General features: G+C 40.3%; 1 protein-coding gene across 2 annotated transcripts; it reads right to left on the bottom strand.

Moving 5' to 3' along the window:
• Positions 1-6,751: 6,751 nt before the first annotated feature.
• sncaip (synuclein, alpha interacting protein) lies at positions 6,752-19,979 on the bottom strand. 2 transcript variants are annotated; one of them, XM_087790159.1, is made up of 12 exons: positions 19,865-19,979; positions 16,444-16,531; positions 15,747-15,819; positions 14,593-15,119; positions 13,542-13,713; positions 13,228-13,475; positions 11,975-12,154; positions 10,222-10,335; positions 9,242-9,367; positions 9,015-9,184; positions 8,847-8,936; positions 6,752-7,667 (listed from the first exon to the last, which is right to left on the bottom strand). In XM_087790159.1, the coding sequence occupies exons 2-12, from the start codon at positions 16,498-16,500 to the stop codon at positions 6,755-6,757; spliced, it is 2,670 nt and encodes an 889-aa protein (XP_087646285.1). In that variant the 5' UTR covers positions 16,501-16,531; positions 19,865-19,979; the 3' UTR covers positions 6,752-6,754. The 2 variants fall into 2 exon arrangements, with proteins under 2 accessions (XP_087646285.1, XP_087646294.1); XM_087790168.1 differs by having other exon boundaries at positions 16,444-16,528; positions 19,865-19,947.
• Between the last annotated feature and the right edge of the window lie 307 nt (positions 19,980-20,286).

Below are 20,286 nucleotides of genomic sequence, written 5' to 3'. Positions count from 1 at the left end.
CTGGAATCACTGTATCCTCTCGTCCTCAGTCATCGCCAGGATGTTGCAGGGTTTCCTTGTTCTTTTAGCTGATCAAAAGCTGTGAATGTTTGCATGTTAATTGTGTATTTAAAAAAGCTTTTTTTATATTTTGAAAGTGACTCGACTAGGGGAGTGTTTTGGCAGGAATCTGGCGAAACGATGCGTATCACGATACAATGAAATACTGTAGTATCATTGTTGAGTATATGACCTTGGTGTTGCAGAATTTACAGACCACATAACTCTTGATGAAGTCGTAACTACTTTCATTTGTTTTTAAAACCAAAATTATGTCAAAACATCAGCTTTAAAAGCTGCTGGAGTCGACTGTATCCTCTCATCCTTAGTCACTGCCATGATGCAGTGCTGCAATATAGCGGCCGCAAGTTTAATTGCAACACAAAAATGAACAATCAACACATTCTGGGGTTCACAAATGTGGAGTAAATGCGGAACTTCAATTTCCCCAACTCAAAACTACCACCTGTGAGGACTCTGGTCACCTTGTGGGCTTTTATTTTGAAGTCCCCCCCAGTGGCACCTGCAGGGTCGCGAGTTAAAGATGAGGCGGATCCGTTTAAAACTACTTTTATGTTGTTGTGTCCGCAGTTATAGATCTGCCGGGCGTGACGGTCTGCTGTGTCTCGGGGCGGCTTCAGACTTCAGCGTGATTTACAGACGGCTGGACAAACAAGCATCATTAGCGCCGCCTGTAAACGTGGGCTTGTTCCCTAAAGTGGGGCCTGGGGACCCTCGCACGGGGGGGGGACATTTAAGTGTCTCCCCGGGGGACCCCTCAGTGCGATGAGAGAGTTTTTATTGGACTTCGTCCGGGAGGCCAGAAAACAGACGGACGAGCCATCCGAGGGTTTTGGAGAATGACAGATAAAATCTTGTTACGCGAAGATTCACGAGAACCATTCGAAGGGACAGTTTCGCTTAAAAACACCGGAGGGTTCGTTTAGTCCGAGGTCACGGAGAAGGAGTCCACATTTACTTTGGTGGGTGGACTAGTCTGGAGCAGGGTTGGAGACCATAGAGTTGCTCCCTCGACTGAAGTAAGATTCCCTCAGGATTAATAAAAAGATGGACATGGACTTAAAGTATAGTATATAACATAATAATTCAATCTTTAAATGAATATTTCTCTACACCAGGGGTCTCCAACTTTAATGGCAGGGGGGCCACCATAAGTTAATTCTTGGGGAGACTGGGTCCCTTGCTCTGCCCGCCTAAAAAACGTAGACGACAAATGGAGGGCCCTGGTATATCATAAAAAAGTTAAACTATCGCCTCTAATGTTATTTAACACAAAGTTGTGTCAGAGAGACGACTTCTCAACAGTTCTTCTCCGCCTCCGCTCGGAAAGAAAAGTAGCATCTTCGTGAAATAACATGCAAAAGAAAAAAAAAATCGATCCTCTCCCTGCGCCACGTGTATTTGTGACATTTTCCAGCGCGACAGAAGGAAAGCATCAATTTCTGGGGCGGGAAACAGAAAAATAAGACGAGCTTTACTTCGAGGTTATTCACGACTCGTCCCCCCGTCGAGCCTCCGGGGACAAACAAACACTTTAACAAGCTGTTTTCACACAACAACATCGACTGCAGTGACACTGGAACTTAAATGCCAAACGCCGCAGCTGGAGGAGACTCGCGGGGGCCCTCTAGGGCTGACGCGGTGTCACTGCAGCCGAGGAAGCTCCTTTCATGCCACGAGTTTCTGAAGCATCTCAAGCGCCTTAAGCTATGATTTAGGCTTAGAACAGAGAAATTGGCATTGAAATAAATATGGACTAAAACAAACACCATTGGTTTAGAAGGGAAAAAAAATGTTGGATTGGAAAAAAAAAGTTGGAAGAAAAATTTGCAGCCAAATATAAAACTCTTAAAATAAATATACTGTATTTATTTAACATTTATTTTATATTATTTATCTTCCATAAACTACGGGATTTTTCCTGCTGCAGTATGAATAACCAATATCATTAAGTACATATAAATATATATTTTTTCCGCCACATTATTCTTTTCAATGTCAATTTAGGCGGGAACGGTTCTAGAGTGAGGATCACGAGACAAGTGTGGCCTGTATATATGTGGCACTTGTGAGTAGAACTGATCCGAACGATCATGTAAACATTTATATGCTTATAACGTTTAGTAATTTTATTTAATTACAAATTGTTACTTACTATTACTCAAACAATAACTTGGAAAAATATAGAGTAGTTCTTGGCCCACAAAACAGAATTAAAAAATATATATATTTTATTTTTATTTGAAGTTTCAATTTCAATTTCAAACATTTGAGTGTCTTTTTTTTTTTTTAAACTACATTAAATTCACAACTTTGCGGTATTATGGTTGATTTTATTTTAAAATTTTGATTTATCTTTTATACTGTATAATATACATGTTTTTTTTTTTAATTGTTTTTCCTCATCATATTTTGGCTCTTGGTTACTTTCTTCTGGCTTGACAACAATACGATGTCATGTGACCCCTGAGGAGGTTCAACTGCCCCCCCCCCCCGCTCCACACATCTCTATCTCTATACAAGACCAGCCACTCAGGTTCAGATACAAAGAACCCCAACCGCCAAAATTTCTGGCCAAAGACAATGGCCATGATTGAAACGGACAACCACGTCAAAAGATGAGGATCAGCACCTCCATATTTTCAAAAGAGATGTTGAAAAAAAGTTCAAGCTGCAGTGAAATCTCTGCGGTGACGTCAGAAAAAAACCATCCTCTTCGTCTCTTCCCGTCTCCCTTCATCGTCCAGGAAGTCGTCTTCGACTTCTTGTCGAGGCAGAAATGCAAATGCGGCGCATGATCCACATGCTAATGTCGCCGCACGTCCTTCGGAAAAAAACACCAGACGGAAGACGAATGGTGTTTATCATCCGGCCGCAAAAACCTGACGCCGTCTAATTAGCCTTTTTTTTCTTTTTTCTTAAAGGTTGTTTTTATTAGTATCCATCATCGCCGCTGTTACATCAATTAATGGAGTTGACGGCTGAGGAATTGTCACCGGCCTTCCGTCCGCCTCCATCCTTCACCGGCAGAAGAACCTCCTCGCCTCTCTCTCGTTGGCATTAAAGACCTGTCATCCCGGCACGCCGCGGGGCCCCCCCCCGGCCCCCCAGCCCAGCGGTGTCAATTAAATGTGATTGACTGAGTAAAAGAAAGCACACAAATAAGCCAAAACAACAGACACAAAAATCTATACATGACTCCTTCGCCGCCGCCCCACCGGCTGTCAGACCCGCCGCTTGTCTCGTCCGTTTTCGTTGTTCCCGCGCACGCCGCCGTTAGCATCGTCCAAAAACGTCCCGCCCGGCGCCCTCAAACACACCCGCCTGACCGGACACACACACACACCTTCTCTCACACACACACAACCAATTAGGCGCCTCCACCAGGAGTGCGGGCCCCTGGGTCTCCCCTCAAACTGTTGTCCAATAAATGAGGTCTAATTTATCAGTTTAACTTCACCCCCCCCACCCCCCCTCCTCGGTCTACCCGACAAAAACATGGCAGGCGAGCAGACGAAAAAAAACAAAAAACAAACGGGTTCTTTTTATAGTTTTGGGAGCAGCGGTTCTGGAAGTAAACCCCGGCTCTTACAACATCGCCGCCGCGCGTCTCTTGTGCTGTTTTGCTAATTGTCAGCCGGCCGGCTCATGTTTCATATTCCTGTCGATGATTGAGGGGCGCTATTAGGACCGACCCCCATTAGTCTCCGCAGGGGACGCCAGGCGCCGCGGCGTGGGAACCATCACCGGCCAATTTGCAACCCAAACACCATAAATCCTCCGGCCCTTAAGTGACTGTTTTTTGATGCGGCCGGAGCGCAGAGAAATAAATACACAGGCGGTTATGTATCGTCCCGTTAAATTACCACAGAGTCCAATCCACACATCGCATCCATCTTGATCGGCTGCTGCGCAATGTGCGGTGCGGGGCACAGAGAGGGACGCTGGAAGTATGAAGATCAGGAAAAGCCTGCACCAATAAAAATGTCTTAAGATGTTTCTTGAAGGAGTCAGTAGATCATCAAACACAGAGAGAGAGGAAGATTGTTCCAAAGCTTAGGAGCAACAGTCTGGAAGGATTTCTCTCCTCTGGTCCTGAACCGTGTTCAGGAACCATCAGTAGATTCTGATCCACAGACCTCAGAGCCCAAGCTGGGGTGTAAGTCTGGATCAGATCACTGATGGAAGGAGGAGTCTGACCATGAATAGATCTGAAAGTAAGAACCAGAATTTTAAAGTTGATCCTGAAAGAAACTGGAAGCCAAGAGTGGAGAGTTTTAAGGATCGGAGAAATGTGAGTTCTTCTACTAGAGCGGGTTAGAATTCTCGCTGCAGAGTTTTGTATGAACTGCAGGCGAGAAAGATCCTTCTTGTGAAGACACGAAAATAAAGTGTAACAATAGTTTAAACAAGAAGACACAAACACATGGATTATAAACTCTAAATTGAAAACATCATTTTTTTAGACATTTTTCTCAGTTGAAGTAAACAGTTTTTTGTTCGTTTTTTTCAGTTGTCCAGTTTTGTCCAGCAGCAGACATGTGATTTTAAACACTACGGTCAAAAATTGGCAGCTTTGCAAAGTCACAAGTTGAACTTTTGTTGAGAGTAAGCAGTAGTGTTAAAGTTGTACGTAGTTGTAGTTTTAAAAGTTAAAAGTTGTAGCTTTAAGTAGAATTCTGAAGAAAAAGAGATTCTCTTTATTATTCTCAGCCTACGTTATAAACTGTATTCAACCTGATGATACATTTTATTTTTGTGTGTTATGTTTTTTGATACAAGTCACAACGAAAACAAGCTTTTAATAACAAGCCCCCAAGAGTTTGAAAAGAGGAAATTAATAGAAGAAGGGAACATAATGACAGCAAAGACTAAAGTAGACTAAAGTAAAGTCACAGCCACCGGATCGGTTACACTATGTGACAACCTTGGTGCGAATGTGACGTTCTCCCATCTCTTGTGTTGGACAAGAACCTATTTTGAAGCCACAGAGCAATATCCAGACAATAGAAGAGACGGGACATAGAACCGAAATGGAGAAGCTCAAGTATTGGATCAAGAAAAAAGACAACTGACGATCCAAGATCCAAGAGGCCTGGAGACACCGTCTTCCCACAGAACATTCCACTCAAACCAAGTGGTCGCCAGAATCGTCTTCATCAAAACCAGGTCGAACACCTTCTGCTCCCCGATAGATTACCAAAGAGGCCACGGACGCACCAAATTCTGTCAAAATGATTTAATTCCATATCTTACGCCGTCAGTTTTACAAAATGTCACAAACAAGTTGTCGAGAGTGTTTTCTCGCACCTCCTCGTCTCGTCTAAAAACTACGTCATGCCAAAGAAAAAAAATACTGCATAGGTATAAAAAAAAAAGTGAGGAATACAATACAAATAATAATTAAATATATTACATACAGTGGTTTTTAAAAATACTTTGTGCGAGTGCACGTACACCACGTGCACTTTTTAAGTCATAGGATCGTGTGCATAAACATAAATATTGTTATTGATGGAGACGCCGCTCACACCGGACAGTTTTCTTTCTTTTTTTGGCACCATTAAGGTAGTTTTCCCAGGCTAATCAAAGTACCCGTTTATTTTTTACAGTATTTTTCAGTGTTGTATGTCGTTATTTTATAGTTTTGTTTCATAAAAAACAGATCATTTTGTGAGGGAAATGGCCTGTTTTTCCTCCTACAAAAACCGCTTCTTTTTTCAAGTTATCATAACTTCTTTATTAAGAAGTTAGTGTCAATCAATTTCCCAACTTAGAAAAACTTTTTTTTAATGCAACATTATTATACGACAGGAAGTGAAGACTACAAATTAAACTATCTGAAGCCACGAATCACTGGAGCTCAGGTTCTTGCAAGTGCAGTTTAAAATATATATCCATAAGTATATAGATATAAGTTGAGTCAGGGCAGTATTAAATGGGTAAAAAAATAATAAATAAATAATGTTTATTGTTTGAGTCGGACACGAGTTGCTCTCACTGTTGACCGGGTTTAACCTTCATATTAACCCAGTAGAAAGCAACAATTTCAAATATCAAATTGATATTAATCAACTTTTTTATGACATGAAAACATAGAATGTTTTGAAATTACACTAAATATTATGTTCAGAAATCGTCCGGTGTGATTGGCGTCCACGTTTCAATATTGCGGGAAGTAATCAGACGATACAAAGAAACCTTCACAGGATTATAAAAATACTGTAGTCCTGGTATAAAACAAGCTTCTGGATGAAGCTATCTAGTCTCTTCAAACTATCTGTCAATCTCTGGATGTGAATCAATGGAACAATTGTATGTACTTATACATACTACATGTACTCATGTTGGAGTGTTTTTGGCAAATGTCGTGATGATTGATTCAATCTGAGCAACTGTGGGATTCATTGTTCAAGTCGGTAATGCAGCAACAAGTGTGTGTGTGTGTGTGTGTGTGTGTGTTACCTGGTCTGTGTGTCAGCTCTAGATTTAGTTTCCTGCTTTTTTCTCTCTGTGACTCTCACTGCACTCGCTAATCTGTCTCTCCCTGCAATTGACAAGAGATCAAATCAATTTTCAGAACTGTTTTGTCACAAACTAATCAGCACCACTAGAGGGCGCCCGTAATCAAGTCAGAGGATGTCAATGATTTAGTGTGTAATGTGCTGGTCGTCCTGCAGGAGGCGCCGGTCCCTCAGACGTTACTGATCTTGCTCTTGCTCTTCGCTCCTCCGGCGCCGCTTTTGCTCTCCGACTTCCGACCCGGCGAGTTCTGAGCGCCGGCCGCCGCCGGGCCGTTGTTGTTGTGGTTGGTGTTCCCGCTCAGAGACTCCATGATGGAGCGGAACGCCCCGAACGGCCGCTTGCTCTCCGAGCTCCCCGTCGGTGTTCTGTCTTTCCCGGAGGTCTTGGGCGGCTCGGCGGCGGCGGCGGCGCTCTTCTGCACGTGCTCGTCGAAGGTGACGCGCAGCTTGAGGTTCTGCGACGTCTTCCTGCGCGAGGACGGGGACTTCAGCGCGCTCTTGGGGCTGGTGGCCACTTTCTGGCCGCCGTCGTCGCAGGGGTCCGGGGTCTTGGCGTCGGCCGCCTCGGGGTCGCTGGACGTGGGGGAGGGGTTGTGAACATCCCCCGACTTGGACCCGGTCAACCCGAGCTTGCTTCCTGAGGCGGAGGAAGGCACATGCGTCTTCGTCACCGGCTGCAGATGGTTGGTCACGGGCTCCTCCGTGATTGGCAGGTGGGTGGGCCGGTCGGGTCGGGTGGCGTTGGCGGCGGCGGCGGCGGTCTTACCCTCCTCCGGCGGGTAACCGTCCGTGTCGGACTCGCTCAGGGACCGCTGCATGATCTGTTTGAGTCTCGCCATCTTGAGCTCGCGCCTCTCCGCCAGGCCCGGTCGGCGAGCGCCGCCGGGGTCCCTGCACGGCCCCCCCGCCACAGGGGGGCGCTCCTTCGGACACGGGGGATCCGGGGCGTCCTTCCCCAGCAGCTGTCGCAACACGGAGTCGGGTCCGGGGCCCCCCTGACGCACCATCCACTGACCCTCGGCCGGATTCCCCTCGGCCGTCAGCGTCATCTCCGGCCACGAGTCGCCCGAGGGCTGATGGGAGCTGAAGGACACAAGGACATTGTCAACTCATACAAATCACTTTTATTGTCAAATTCTGTGATTTTAACCCTTTTATGGCCACAATTATACAAGAGTTTGCAGCATTAACTTTCACTTATGGATGTAGAATTGTAAAAAAACTAATAACCAATCAATCTAGTTATTGATTAATCCACAACTAAAAAAAAGCACCTAATTAAAGCAGAAATGTTAAGAACCCTAAAGTAATAAAACATGAATTAATGCATCACTCACGTCATTCGAGGGTCAAAGTTAAAAAACTACAAAACGGAGGAAAAAAGTTTCAATAAAATCGAAATACTCAAGACTTGTACCAAACATTTTAAAGCTGGAATGGTGTTTCTAAAAAAAATAAAGGCACAGTTTTGCCACTTTTTTTGACCATGTACCATTCATTCCTTATGGGTAATTCATCACAGTTTTTGAATGAACCCCAATAGAGCCGCACCGCATGGATGTATTTTTTGTTCGTTTGCGCTCAACGGTGCGAGATGTTAAAAAGTTCCAAAAACGGAAAGATAATAAATAATAAGAAATGTAATAATACAAAATTTTAAAATTGTACTTTTTCCTTTCCTAAGCCCTAATGGGGTCACATGAATAGGACATGAATAAGACAAAATATTTCTATTTATTTGAACTTTAAGTTCCTATCAAAATTATTGAGGAGTAGAGTGGAGTTTAATAATGAACAACATAAATTAACACTATATTTTAAAAATAATTTTTAACCCTTGTGTTGATTTGGGTCAAGGTGACTCGGAGGCCCTAAAAAACAAATGTGTTTGAGGTATCCCTTGTGTTGGTGGAGTTTGTTCACCTTGATAACACAAGGGTTTAAATTAAAATTACACTATTATTTTTCCTATTTTCTCCTTGTTACCACAGTTTCCAAGTGTGGGATGTAATTTCCAACTTGCTACTGGGAATCTTATTGAAATGAGGAAATAACAACATTTCGAAACATCATAGAAACATCTCAGAGAATGTTGAAAATAAAAATAAAAAAACATTTCTGCAGCTCTGGGCTTTAAGCTTTTTCTGTGTTTATGTGGAAATAAAATAAACCTTATCAAATTTTAAATTGTTCGCGTGTCCATTTTTTAATTGTACCAAACAATGTGTCGAGCAGGACATCCCAGAAGCTGGTCGGTCTTACCTGGGCGATCTGGACGGGGTTCCTTCAGCTTTGCTCGTCTCCATCATTCTCTGCAGGTGTTTCTGAAGAGTCAGTTTCTCCAGCGCCTGCCTGTGACGTCACATCACAAGTTGAGAATCAGATCATCTTCCTCACGGTGTCTGACGGATATAAAAAAAATAAACCTACTCTTGCAGCTGTTTGGTCAGTTTAACCACCTGCGACGCCAGAGACATGCAGGTTTCCACGACGACCAGATAGCGGGCGGAGGTCGTGTGTCCCTGTCGCTCCGCACACTGGGACGGTCGCTCCCCCTGCTGGTTCTGGACGGTCACGTTCGACCCATATTCCACCAGAGTCTGTGCAACAAACATGTTAGCCGACAGGTCACGTGACCACACGGGTGGAGGTCGTACCTGTATGCAGGTGAGGTGTCCGTACTGAGCGGCCACGTGAACAGCCGTGTTCCCGTTCTGGTCCAACTCGTCCAGAGATATGGCCTGTTCCTGCATGAACTGCAGCAGCCACAGCAGGACCTTCTCCTGCACACACGTTTATGGATAACAATGTATTTATTTTACCATAAAGAACCATCAAAATCATACTGAATATTGAAGTACATCAGTGTCATCTGAATATAAATGGTTACATTTTAAATGTTGAAACTTAATTATTTTATTACGATGACATGTTTTTTAAGAATAAAAGACTTGTTTTGATTGAATAATTAATTGTAGTTATTTGTATACTGAAAAGTTGAATTGGTCACTTAAATAAATAATTTAGAAAAGTTAGAATATTTCCAAATTTTCTCAGAATTTAATACTAATTCCAATAATTAAAATAGGATTTTTTTTTAATTTATTTAATAATATAGAACTGTTGACACTATAACTCAAACTTTTTTTTTATGTTATACTTAAAAGAATGTGCATTACAAAAATAATTATTTTTTTATTGACAGCTTATGAACATTTTGTACCCAAAGAAAAATTGATTTTTTACAATATCAAAAATCTATGTGCGAAAAAACTAGTTGTATTTTTAAATGTAATTATTTTAAAAAACAAACAAAAAATTCAACCTTTTAATCTAGAAGTTAGTGAATCCAATTATTAAATAAATTAAATGCTGAAAAACTATTCTAGTTATAAAAACCAACAACAACAAAATTGGAAATGCTAAATTCAACCATTTATTATTATTATTATGATGATGTCACTGATACATTTCCATATTCATGAATAATCATGACTTTGAATATTAATCAAAATAATTGTGATTAAAATGTTGGTAAAAATCATGTAACATTGACATATGTGCCTGAAAAAACGAATTAAAAACTTAATATATAACTTATGTAAATAAGTCTAGCATCGACTTCACGAGGACTCACCTGTCCGTATCGTGCAGCATAGTGGATCAAGCTGGGATGTTCTCTGGTGCAGCTCAGTTCTGCGATGGCTTCGGTCTCACTCACCATCCACCTGACGCACTCCAGGTGACCGTTCTGTGCACAGACACGAGGAGCATCAACATCATGTCCAACAAACCACATCTGCAGAACGATCCAAACTTGAATTACAAATGTTGTGATCAACTGCAACTAAACCTGAACCCACTATGTTTTCAGAAGAGCGCCTCCTTGTGAACACTCATGGAAACTGTATGTTGTTTCATGACGTTTTTTTTTAATTACCGTTTTAACTTTAACTTATCTTTTTTCAGTTATTTCATTATTCGTCTTAAAAACAAGTTTGGTAATCCATTTGTAAACGATTTAATGGAGTTCTGATCAGTCAAAATAGATAAAAGGTTTCACCAGCAAGTGTCTCCTCACCGCAGCTAGCACTCTTAGCCACGAGCTAAGCTAGCAAGTTTCGCATTAATTTCAAAATATCTTTAACAGTTTATTTTAACACTTTAATTGGTCATGTGTTGTAGGATTAGACATTCATCCAATACCTTTATTTTAACAATGGAATGAAATAAATGGTTAAAAATGTTAATGACTTAAATTAACATTTTGAATGAGACATGGAGGTATTTTTTTCTGTCAACAATATTTATATTTACATTAACATTTCAACCACTTTTGCAGCTGCAGTGAGACTTTTCATTTTCACCAAAAACTTCTTTCAATTCTTCACATTCTTCACTATTGCACACTTTCAGGCACATGTTGGAAATCTGTCATCGCACTAACGTGAGCGGATAAACAGGATTGGAGATTAAAGCCAATCAGGTGCCGGCACACTGCCGCGCTCCTTGTCTCCAGATAACACACTTCCTGTCTGGCAGCCGGTTCGGCTCCTGGCAGAAAGACTCGGGAACCAACTCTGTGTTTATTTATTCGCTTTAGGCTCCGTCCCGGAATTCCCCACCTCGCTTTTGTCGGACACAGTTTTATCAAAAAGTACTTTGTTGCAAGATGACCTCACTGACCAGAGTTGATTGAAGGTTCAAAAGGTCAGAATTAGGGGTGTAAAAAAATATCAACACATCAATCAACGATACAATCATGATACCGTATTGATATTCCACGATATTTCATTATTTATTTATTATAATTTTTGGGGGAGGTTCATTTTATTTTTATCATAGTTCTTTTATGGTTTATTTTTCCATAAAATGTGTATTCAATAAAATATATTTTGTTCTTATTTATAAATAACAATAATTGTGTTGCAATTAAACATCCAGCCATTAGATCGCAGCAGGAGGATGTACTAAGAAATCAGAGATCCCGGCGATGACTGAGGACGAGAGGATACAGTCGACTCCAGCAGCTAATAAAGCTGATGTTTCGACATCATTTGGTTTAAAAACAAAGAGTCATGTGGTCTGCAAATCCTGAAACACTAGTGTCAAGTACTTGAAAATACTACAGATATATACTTGTTCCTACAGTATCACAATATATCGTATTGTTGCCCCTGAATCGTGGTACGCATCATATCTTCAGATTAGTGCTACTACACACCCCTAAACATATGGTTAACTTCACAGATTTCTGAACAAGTCACCACCTGTAGGTTCAAAAACTGTTTCATTGTCTTACGAAACCTCCGCCATCGCTTCGAAACTCCCTTTTTTCTCATGTTCTTCTTCAACTTCCATATCTGTCGTGTCCAGACAGGACGTCTCACCTTGACGCCGAGGCCGGCGGGGGTGAGCTGCTGGCTGTTGCGCTCGTTGAGCCCGTCCTCCCCCATCAGAGAGGTGAGATGCTGCAGACACTCGGCGTGACCCTGCGAGGACGAGATGTGCAGCAGGTTGTTTCCGTCCTCGTCGCGGATCAACTCCAGGTTATCAGCTGCCAGGTGAGGCTGAGGAGGAGGAGGAACGATCAGGAAGGAAACTTTCATCTCAAACTTTAGTGATTCTGCCTCACACCCGACTGTTCACCACTGGGCTTCATCCCTTATTAAAGTAGTGAGGTGTCCCTGAATGCATCACCATCATGTCTAGTTTGTAGATTATAAAAACAATGAACTGATTTGAAACATACTAGGAACAGAGAGCGCCTCGTAGTATTTGATTTATTGATTTGTTATTACAGACTAAAACATTGAATCTTTGTTTGTTTTGTAAAAATGTAAGTGACTGAAGTATTTTTAATAGTGTTATTATAGAAAATCTGTTATATATTGGATATACATTACAAAATATAACGTAAAAAGAAAGAGGATATATAAAAAAAATTGATAAATAATATAATATATATATATTTAAATATTTAAATATTTTAAAAGAAATAAACGGTAATTACATGTTTAAAATATATGTTAAAAAATGCAAAAATTAAAATGGTAAATAATGAAAACATACATTATGTCCCAGAAATGTAACATTTTATCATATCATACTTTTGTTTAGAATTCACTCCTTTTAGAAAGAACACAAATTATTAAAAATCAAAATTCTACTTTCAGGAATGTACTGTAATTAAAAACTACATGGTTACTTGGAAACTTAAATTGGCTAAAGAAAATTCATAAACAAGCAACAATTTTTCCATTTAGTTTTTCAAATATGTAGAATAAAACAGTTTATGTCAAAATATGAAATTAAATACAATTCATCCTTGCCGTGAATCTCAAATCTCAACTTATTTTATGTTTTAAATTACAAAAGGAAACATAAAACTATACAGTTTAGTTAGCAGATACATAATTAGTGAAAGATTAACTTGTTTTTCATATCAGGCAAAGATAACAAATGAATTAGGAAGAAAAAAACGCATCGATTCTACAATTATTATCAAATTCTTTTTGATAAAATTAGCCTTAAATAATTGTAAACAAGAGTTAAACAACATTTGTTCACACATTTCAAAAGTATTTAAAACACTTTCTCAACCTAAATCATTTCAGTCAAACTAATCCTTAAAGACTCTCACCAGCAGTGACATCTGTCCCTCTCTGATGATGTTGATGATGTTCTGGTTCTTCTTGGCCTCCTCGTCCACCTCCCCTCCTGCACCCACCCCGAACCCTCTGGACCCTCCTCCTGTTCCCGAGGCCCAGGTCTTGGAGACGTCCTGCCTGCTGCCTGGTAACGTGAACATCTTGCTCGGACCTCCCGGCGTCTCGGCGCTGGTCCTCTGGGCTTGAGAGTCGGGATAGACTCGAACCGACAGCAGCTTGTCTGCGTGAATACGACAGTTTTTAAAAGTCTCAGGATATTCTCTCGGTTTCGATCGACAGATTTTACCTGCGTCGGAGAAGGAGGAGAGCGACGCCGAGCAGCTGAGAAGGCTGGAGGACGTCAGCGCCTCCGGCTTGTAGCCGCCCAGAGACGGGGAGCGGTGGAGGTGGTGCAGGTCTGGATCCACGGACTTGGACTTTCTCAGGTCGGACCATTTGACCGGCGACAACACACAATACTGTCAAAGACATGAGAGTCAATACAAGACGTTTAAGTATTCTAAATTCTCTACTAGTTATACTACACGTTTCAAGAAATGTCATAGAGCTTTAAACCGACATATGTGGAAAAAGGGAAACCCGTTGTAGGTAAGAAGAACAGGAATAGTTGGAAGCTGGAACCCAGGATTTATAACCAGTATTGGGCCAGTGTCATAAATCGATTCGATTTTGATTCATGCGATTCAGAATGGCTTAACTAAATTACAATGCATTGTTTTTCCTCTTTATTTTAAACAATAATTCTACCTCATGCATGCTCTGCCCTCTACAGGCTGTCGCTATGGGATACTTCCCAAGGAAACCCATAGTGACCGCTAGTAGAGGGCACAGCATGCATTCGTAGAACCACAGTTATAAATTGGCAGTTTTATGTGCAATATATATATATATATATATATATATACATGTTCTTTCTTATTTCAGCTTGAGCGGTTGAATTATTTATTTTTGATACAATTGTATATTGCCTTTAACTTTGGTAAGAGGAAGTTTTTTGTTCATATTTGTCCATCTAAATATATATTACTATTGAAACTGAAATATGTGTCTTCCATTCCTGCATTTCCTCCATGAGCTGAGCTAGACTTCTGATCCATCTATCCTTTTATAAACAAAATTTAAGAGTAAGCGTATATTCTAAACTTGCTACATGTACGTATTTAAAAAAACAGTCTTAGAGTGTACTTGAAGTGCATAAACAGTATTATTGTAATGATAACATAATATGACTTTGTTGACTCATTGATTTGTACCCAGTTCTATCCTGCACATTCAAGTTTCTTTTTCTTCTCTCTCTCTGGTTCTAACTGATCCAGGTACCCCCTGAAATGTCGTACCGGGGTCTGTGATCCGCTGCTGCCGAGGCTCAGGGGATCGTTGTGCGTCAGGGAGTTCTTCAGGCTGCGGCTCCTCTCCAGAGTTCCTCCTCCGAGGTTACTGCTGGACACGGAACGTTTGTCGTGCGGAACGCGAGGCAACGTGGACATCTGCTGGCAGGACTTGATATAAGGCACGTCCAGGATCTCGTCCATGTCCAGGTCATAGTGCTCCAGCTCCCCGAACAGAGCCTGGGGGTTGTTGTTCCCCCCCGCGGATCCTTCCTGAGCGTTGGGCTTTCCTCCCGGGGCGTCGACGGAAGTGGACGCCTGCTTGTCCGAGTGGTGGTCATCCTTGGCCGTCTCCCTCGTCTCCCCCGGACCCGGGTCTTTTCCATCAGCTTCGGATTCGGGGGTCTCGGGTTGGTGCTTGAGAGGCGAAACCCTCTTGACCGGCCGAAACTTGCTGTGGACCTCCGCTATGCCGGTGGGTTTGATTCCCCCGCCGGTGTGGGACGAGACCCCACGACTCCAGTTGATGGCCGGAGCTGAAGAACAGAACCTTTTGTCAGACCCGTAAAACCGTTCTGGGACATAATCCTAGAGGGAAACAATTCCGGAAGTCTCAACCTCCAAGGAACTCTCGTTTGTTTGTTATTTAAGTTGACAGTCTCTTATTTTGAAAAGCTCAGTTCTGGAAATGTTCTTGTCATCACAAGGTTTGTTAACACTTGATATTTTATTACAATGTTTTACTTTTTTTCGAAACAGTACAGATATATAGAACTTATTTGGTATTTGTTTTACTAAAGTTCGCACGAAAGCTGCGAATGACGGGTTTGCAAAGCTTTCTTTCTAATAATCTTGCATATCTTAACTTCTTCTGGTGATTCTGACTGCAAACTAATTGAAGATCAACATCAAAATAAAGTAAAAGGTGATCATCGTAAGTTAAGAGCAATCAACATTATCATTAGTGCTACACAAGCTTCGTCCATTTCTTTGGCTGAAAAAAGAAAAAAATGTACTTTTCGTTTCTATTTTACCAGACTTTTTCCAGGTTCTGTCAGAATCATTTTGAGGTTAACTTTCGTAAGTGATTTAGCATAAGAACCTAGAAGCCATATCTACTCTTACCATCAGGTCACATCCCACATTTTTAAGATGACAAATACCTGGTCTCTCCTCGGCCGGACCATCGCTTCTCCTGGACAACTCTGGGATGTTCTTCAGGGACGTGACAGAGTACTGGAGAGGAAACACAAAGGGAGTGTTGGATTTAAGGTAAGTAAGTAAGTAATTTTTATTTATAGAGCGCTTTTCCAGACCAGGGTCACAAAGCGCTTAAACAATCAAAACAATATTCAATAAAGTATATACTTTAAAGGTCAAGATAAAACTGATAACACAACAGGAGTTCAGGAAAATCAAGGAAAAACCTGAAAAAAAACGTCTTAAGAAGTATCTTGAAGGAGTCAGTAGATCATCAAACACAGAGGTAGAGGAAGATCGTTCCAAAGCTTAGGAGCAACAGTCTGGAAGGATTTCTCTCCTCTGGTCCTGAACCGTGTTCAGGAACCATCAGTAGATTCTGATCCACAGACCTCAGAGCCCGAGCTGGGGTGTAAGGCTGGATCAGATCACTGATGTAAGGAGGAGCCTGACCATGAATAGATCTGAAAGTAAGAACCAGAATTTTAAAGTTGATCCGGAAAGAAACTGGAAGCCAGTGAAGAGTTTTAAGGATCGGAGAAATGTGAGTTATTCTACTAGAGCGGTAATTGAAGTGTAATTATTATCATATGGTCGGGTGCATTATTTGAAGTCGGGTCAAGACTTTCACCCTAATTGAACGAAACAGGTCATGCGTACCGCTGCGTCATCGGAGAAGTCGATCTCGTCCAGGTCCAGATATTCAGGAGCCTCCATCTTCAAACACCATCATCGGCCTCAACGCCTGCTGCAGAGAAATTTGAAGTTATCGACAGAAATTACAAATTTTGAAAAAGGGAATCCGACAACACAGATCTAATAGATGAATAAATGAATGTGAACCTGGAATCTGGAAGGAACAGACTCTCAGAAACAATGGCTGAATTTAAAACGGTGATATCTAGTATAGTTTTGCTCGGAAACCCTGCTGACGGTTCTGAGCTGTTGTGATCAAAGGACACAAACATATGCGATAATCTGTGTGAGGAGCAGCAGCAGCAGCGTGACTGGCCACCCGGTGGCTTTAACAACAGGAAAAAAAATCCTGGACAACAAAAACATGTTAGTGATCTACAGAATCTGCTATTTGGGTCACATTGTTTGTGCTTAAAACCTTAGTAATGCCAAAACTAAACATGTATAAATAAAATAAATATAAATACCAAGTCATACATTTTGAAGGTGAATAACAACATGATACATGTATACGTACGTATGAAAATAAATCGTAAAATACAGGACAATAAAAATACAGGATAAAAATCAAATGAAAAACTGTTTATTCCTGATTTATGTTGGTTTACAGCCAAAACAAAGAAAACTTGCACCACATGAGTGGCAGGTGCTGCTTCGTAACGACCGGATCAGAAGGTTTTGAGGTCAACAGCATTCCAGAGTTTTTAAAGCTCTGACCTACTAACTCTATAAACAGCTTAAATAACCAAAAGTTTTTCTTCCCATTCAACTCATTCAAGTGTTGTTTTTTTACCCATAAAATTGTATGCCGCATTTTTTGTGTTCATCTTTTGCCATCTCTGTATGGAGCAGCAGCAGTTAGAAGCCATACAAGTGAATTACGATTCCTTTGGATACCTTCCTGACTCCAGATTTAACTAGAGAACACCGCTAAATCATCTGTATGATTCTTATCTTTTTATCAACATTTCCTGAACCTTAAATGTGTTTTGCCTTTTTCACTTATTTTTACAAGTTGAATTTTCCCTTTAGGAAATTACTTTCTTAATAAAACAATATAAACATTTATTAAAAAAATCTACATCTACATTAAATTGTTTGTAAAAATAATATTTTCCATTTCAACCTAATAATATTTAACATTTCCTGTTAATTGATCTATATTCCCAGATATTCGAATTCTACAATAACTACATACTCATTTTAGAATTTCTGCTTCTACTTCTCTTTAAAACATGGACCACATTGACTGTGACGGTTTTCTACTTCTGTACCGGAAAGTGGTTGAAACAAGATCCATGGGAGCACCTCTGGTTTGGGCAAGATGTAAAAAAAATGTTTGTGGTTCTGTCAGGGGAAGACATCAACCATTCATTCTTCTTTTGAATAAAAAAAAAGGAATTTAGTATATGGACATTTTTGAGACACCTGTCATCTTCATGTTCTCTTTCATACATGAAAATCTGTTTCTTTTTCTAAATTGGAACACTTTTTAGGCAGTGATAATACTTTTTACCCGGTCACAAGCGTCCCGGATTAGGGGTCGGGGATCAATGCTATAGATGTCCGAACACTCCGTCCTTTCTAACTTTGTCTTAAAAAACTCTTTTTCCCCCTTGACCATTTCTAGTCACTCCGGATGACGACCTCAGAATAGCAAGTCATTTTATTTTAGATGTCCGGCAACTCTGTTGGTCACACGCGTCGCTAACAAAAGCAGTTGCTGAGTCGGCACGTGTTTTCTAGACAGTCGGGGCACGGAACCGCAGAACTAAACTGGACCGAAAGAAAACCTCTGATTGCAGCTTTGAGATACAGCTTGATAACAACGGCTGAGCCCAAAAACAACATCAGGAATAGAAGAAAAAAAAAGGCCAGAGAGGTTAAATTTCCTCTCCAGCCAGGCAGCGAGACAAAAACAACAAGCCAGGAAGAAACTCCTGCGGTGGATGTTGCCACAAACAAGTGCATAGACTGCGACTCAATTTGATTTGTCATACAGATAAAAAAAAGTATATTAACAGTTGATAAAAGTATTGGATTACGGCTTGAAACCTCAGACCCTTGCAGCAAAAATCTGTTATTTCATAGTTTCTAAAAGCATTTTCAATCACAAAAGATAAATGTATGGAAAACATTCCTCTTTTTAAGTCGGGCAGAAAGAAAACATAATCTGCTAAAAGCAGCGTTGATGTCGTGGCTTAAATCCCAAAGCGAATTCTCCAGCATGGGAATGATGGGATGGTGAGGCTGACATGAGACTGGTGTGGCTGAGAGAGGTCGAGAAGTTCACGTTCTTAGTCATCTCTGACACGAAACTCAAAATGTTTTTTCTAGTTTAATGTAGTTAAATAAAAGTTTGAGTTGAAAACTACATTTTTAAATGTGTATAAAATCACGTTTTATTGAAAATATAGACACATTTATAGAAATAGAAGATATAAAATAAACATAGTTCCCCTTTTAAGACTAAACAGCCAGAGTTAAAATATACTTTATAATTAAATTATAAGAAACAAATAATAAAAATAATAAAAGGAGTGTATACATAAAGAAAAAACAATAATTATAATGTTTATAAAATAAAATTGTATCGTTTCTATGTAGTTAAAGCAGTTTCATATTTTAGTTAATCTGAAGACTAGTTGAAACATTTAATAATAGTTTTTTATTGTTTCGTATAATAGTTGTTAATTCTCTCTATATTTATGTGAAAATTTGATTAGACGTTAAGAGATATTGCATGTATTTAACTTTACATTTATAAAACAATGTTCCAAACCATATCATATCAAAGAAATCAATTATATTTTTGTTGAAAAAATGTGTTTCTTTTTTTCCTGACCCCGGTGACCTCAGATAACCTCTGCTGGTGTTACTTGACCTCTGTATTAGTCATTTTAAAATCATATTCAATCTCTGGTAAAAAGTCATCCGAACAATGCATTTAAAATAACAAATTTTAAACCTTTTAAATAAATAGTTGGTTGTTTTTTTTTTTTTAAACCATTTTTTTTTTTACCTTGCATTGTTTATATAAATGCATAATCTATTTTACAGAAAACTTACGAGCTGCAAAATAATGTAAATTAAGAAAACCTTGAAGAAGAAAAGCACTTGACCTGCGCTTTATGAAAGTAAAAGTTTCAATAAAGGGATTTATTTTCATTTTCTCCGAGCTGTCATTCCTCTGTATCCGCTCATGCGTTAACATGAAGCTAATCATCTCAGTGGGCTAAGCTAGCTAGCCAATTAGCAACACGGGATGCTAACAGGGAAGCTAACACATTAGCCGAGAGGAAAACCGGGAATAAAAGGAGAAGTGAAGTGAAACTGAACCACGGCGTTTTTCTCGTATATTCCGACACTTGTCCGGATGGTTTACCTCTTCGAAGCGACGTCGCCACCGGGAGTCAGCAGCGTTAGCTGCTAGCTTGATCCAGCTGTTTTTCCTTCTGTCGATCCGAGGGGCACAAAGACTTTGACATATGTGAGCAGAGAGCAGGGAGGAGGAAAGACGTCTCACTCTGACGACACTCTCTAACGCTAAACCTGGTGATCTAAGAGTCAATATTTGCGACTAACTTCCCTGTGAAGAATTGTAAAAAATAAAATAAACATTATTGGGTGCATGAAGTTGTTGTTTTAGGGGGAAATTTGATTTATTTGAGGTTTAAAATCCAGCTTTTGGTCAGACGTCTTCTTATTAGACGATCTTTAAAGCGCTCAGCGGCAGGAATGAGACCGTTAGTTAAGAACCGTTATTCTTACTTTTTACATAATCCATCTCGTATTTAAAAAAGGTCT

Source organism: Callionymus lyra, chromosome 1, assembly GCF_982586985.1.
Source record: "Callionymus lyra chromosome 1, fCalLyr1.hap1.1, whole genome shotgun sequence".
In the NCBI taxonomy this organism is placed as follows: Eukaryota; Metazoa; Chordata; class Actinopteri; order Syngnathiformes; family Callionymidae; genus Callionymus; species Callionymus lyra.
This window is presented reverse-complemented; position numbering and strand designations above follow the sequence as displayed.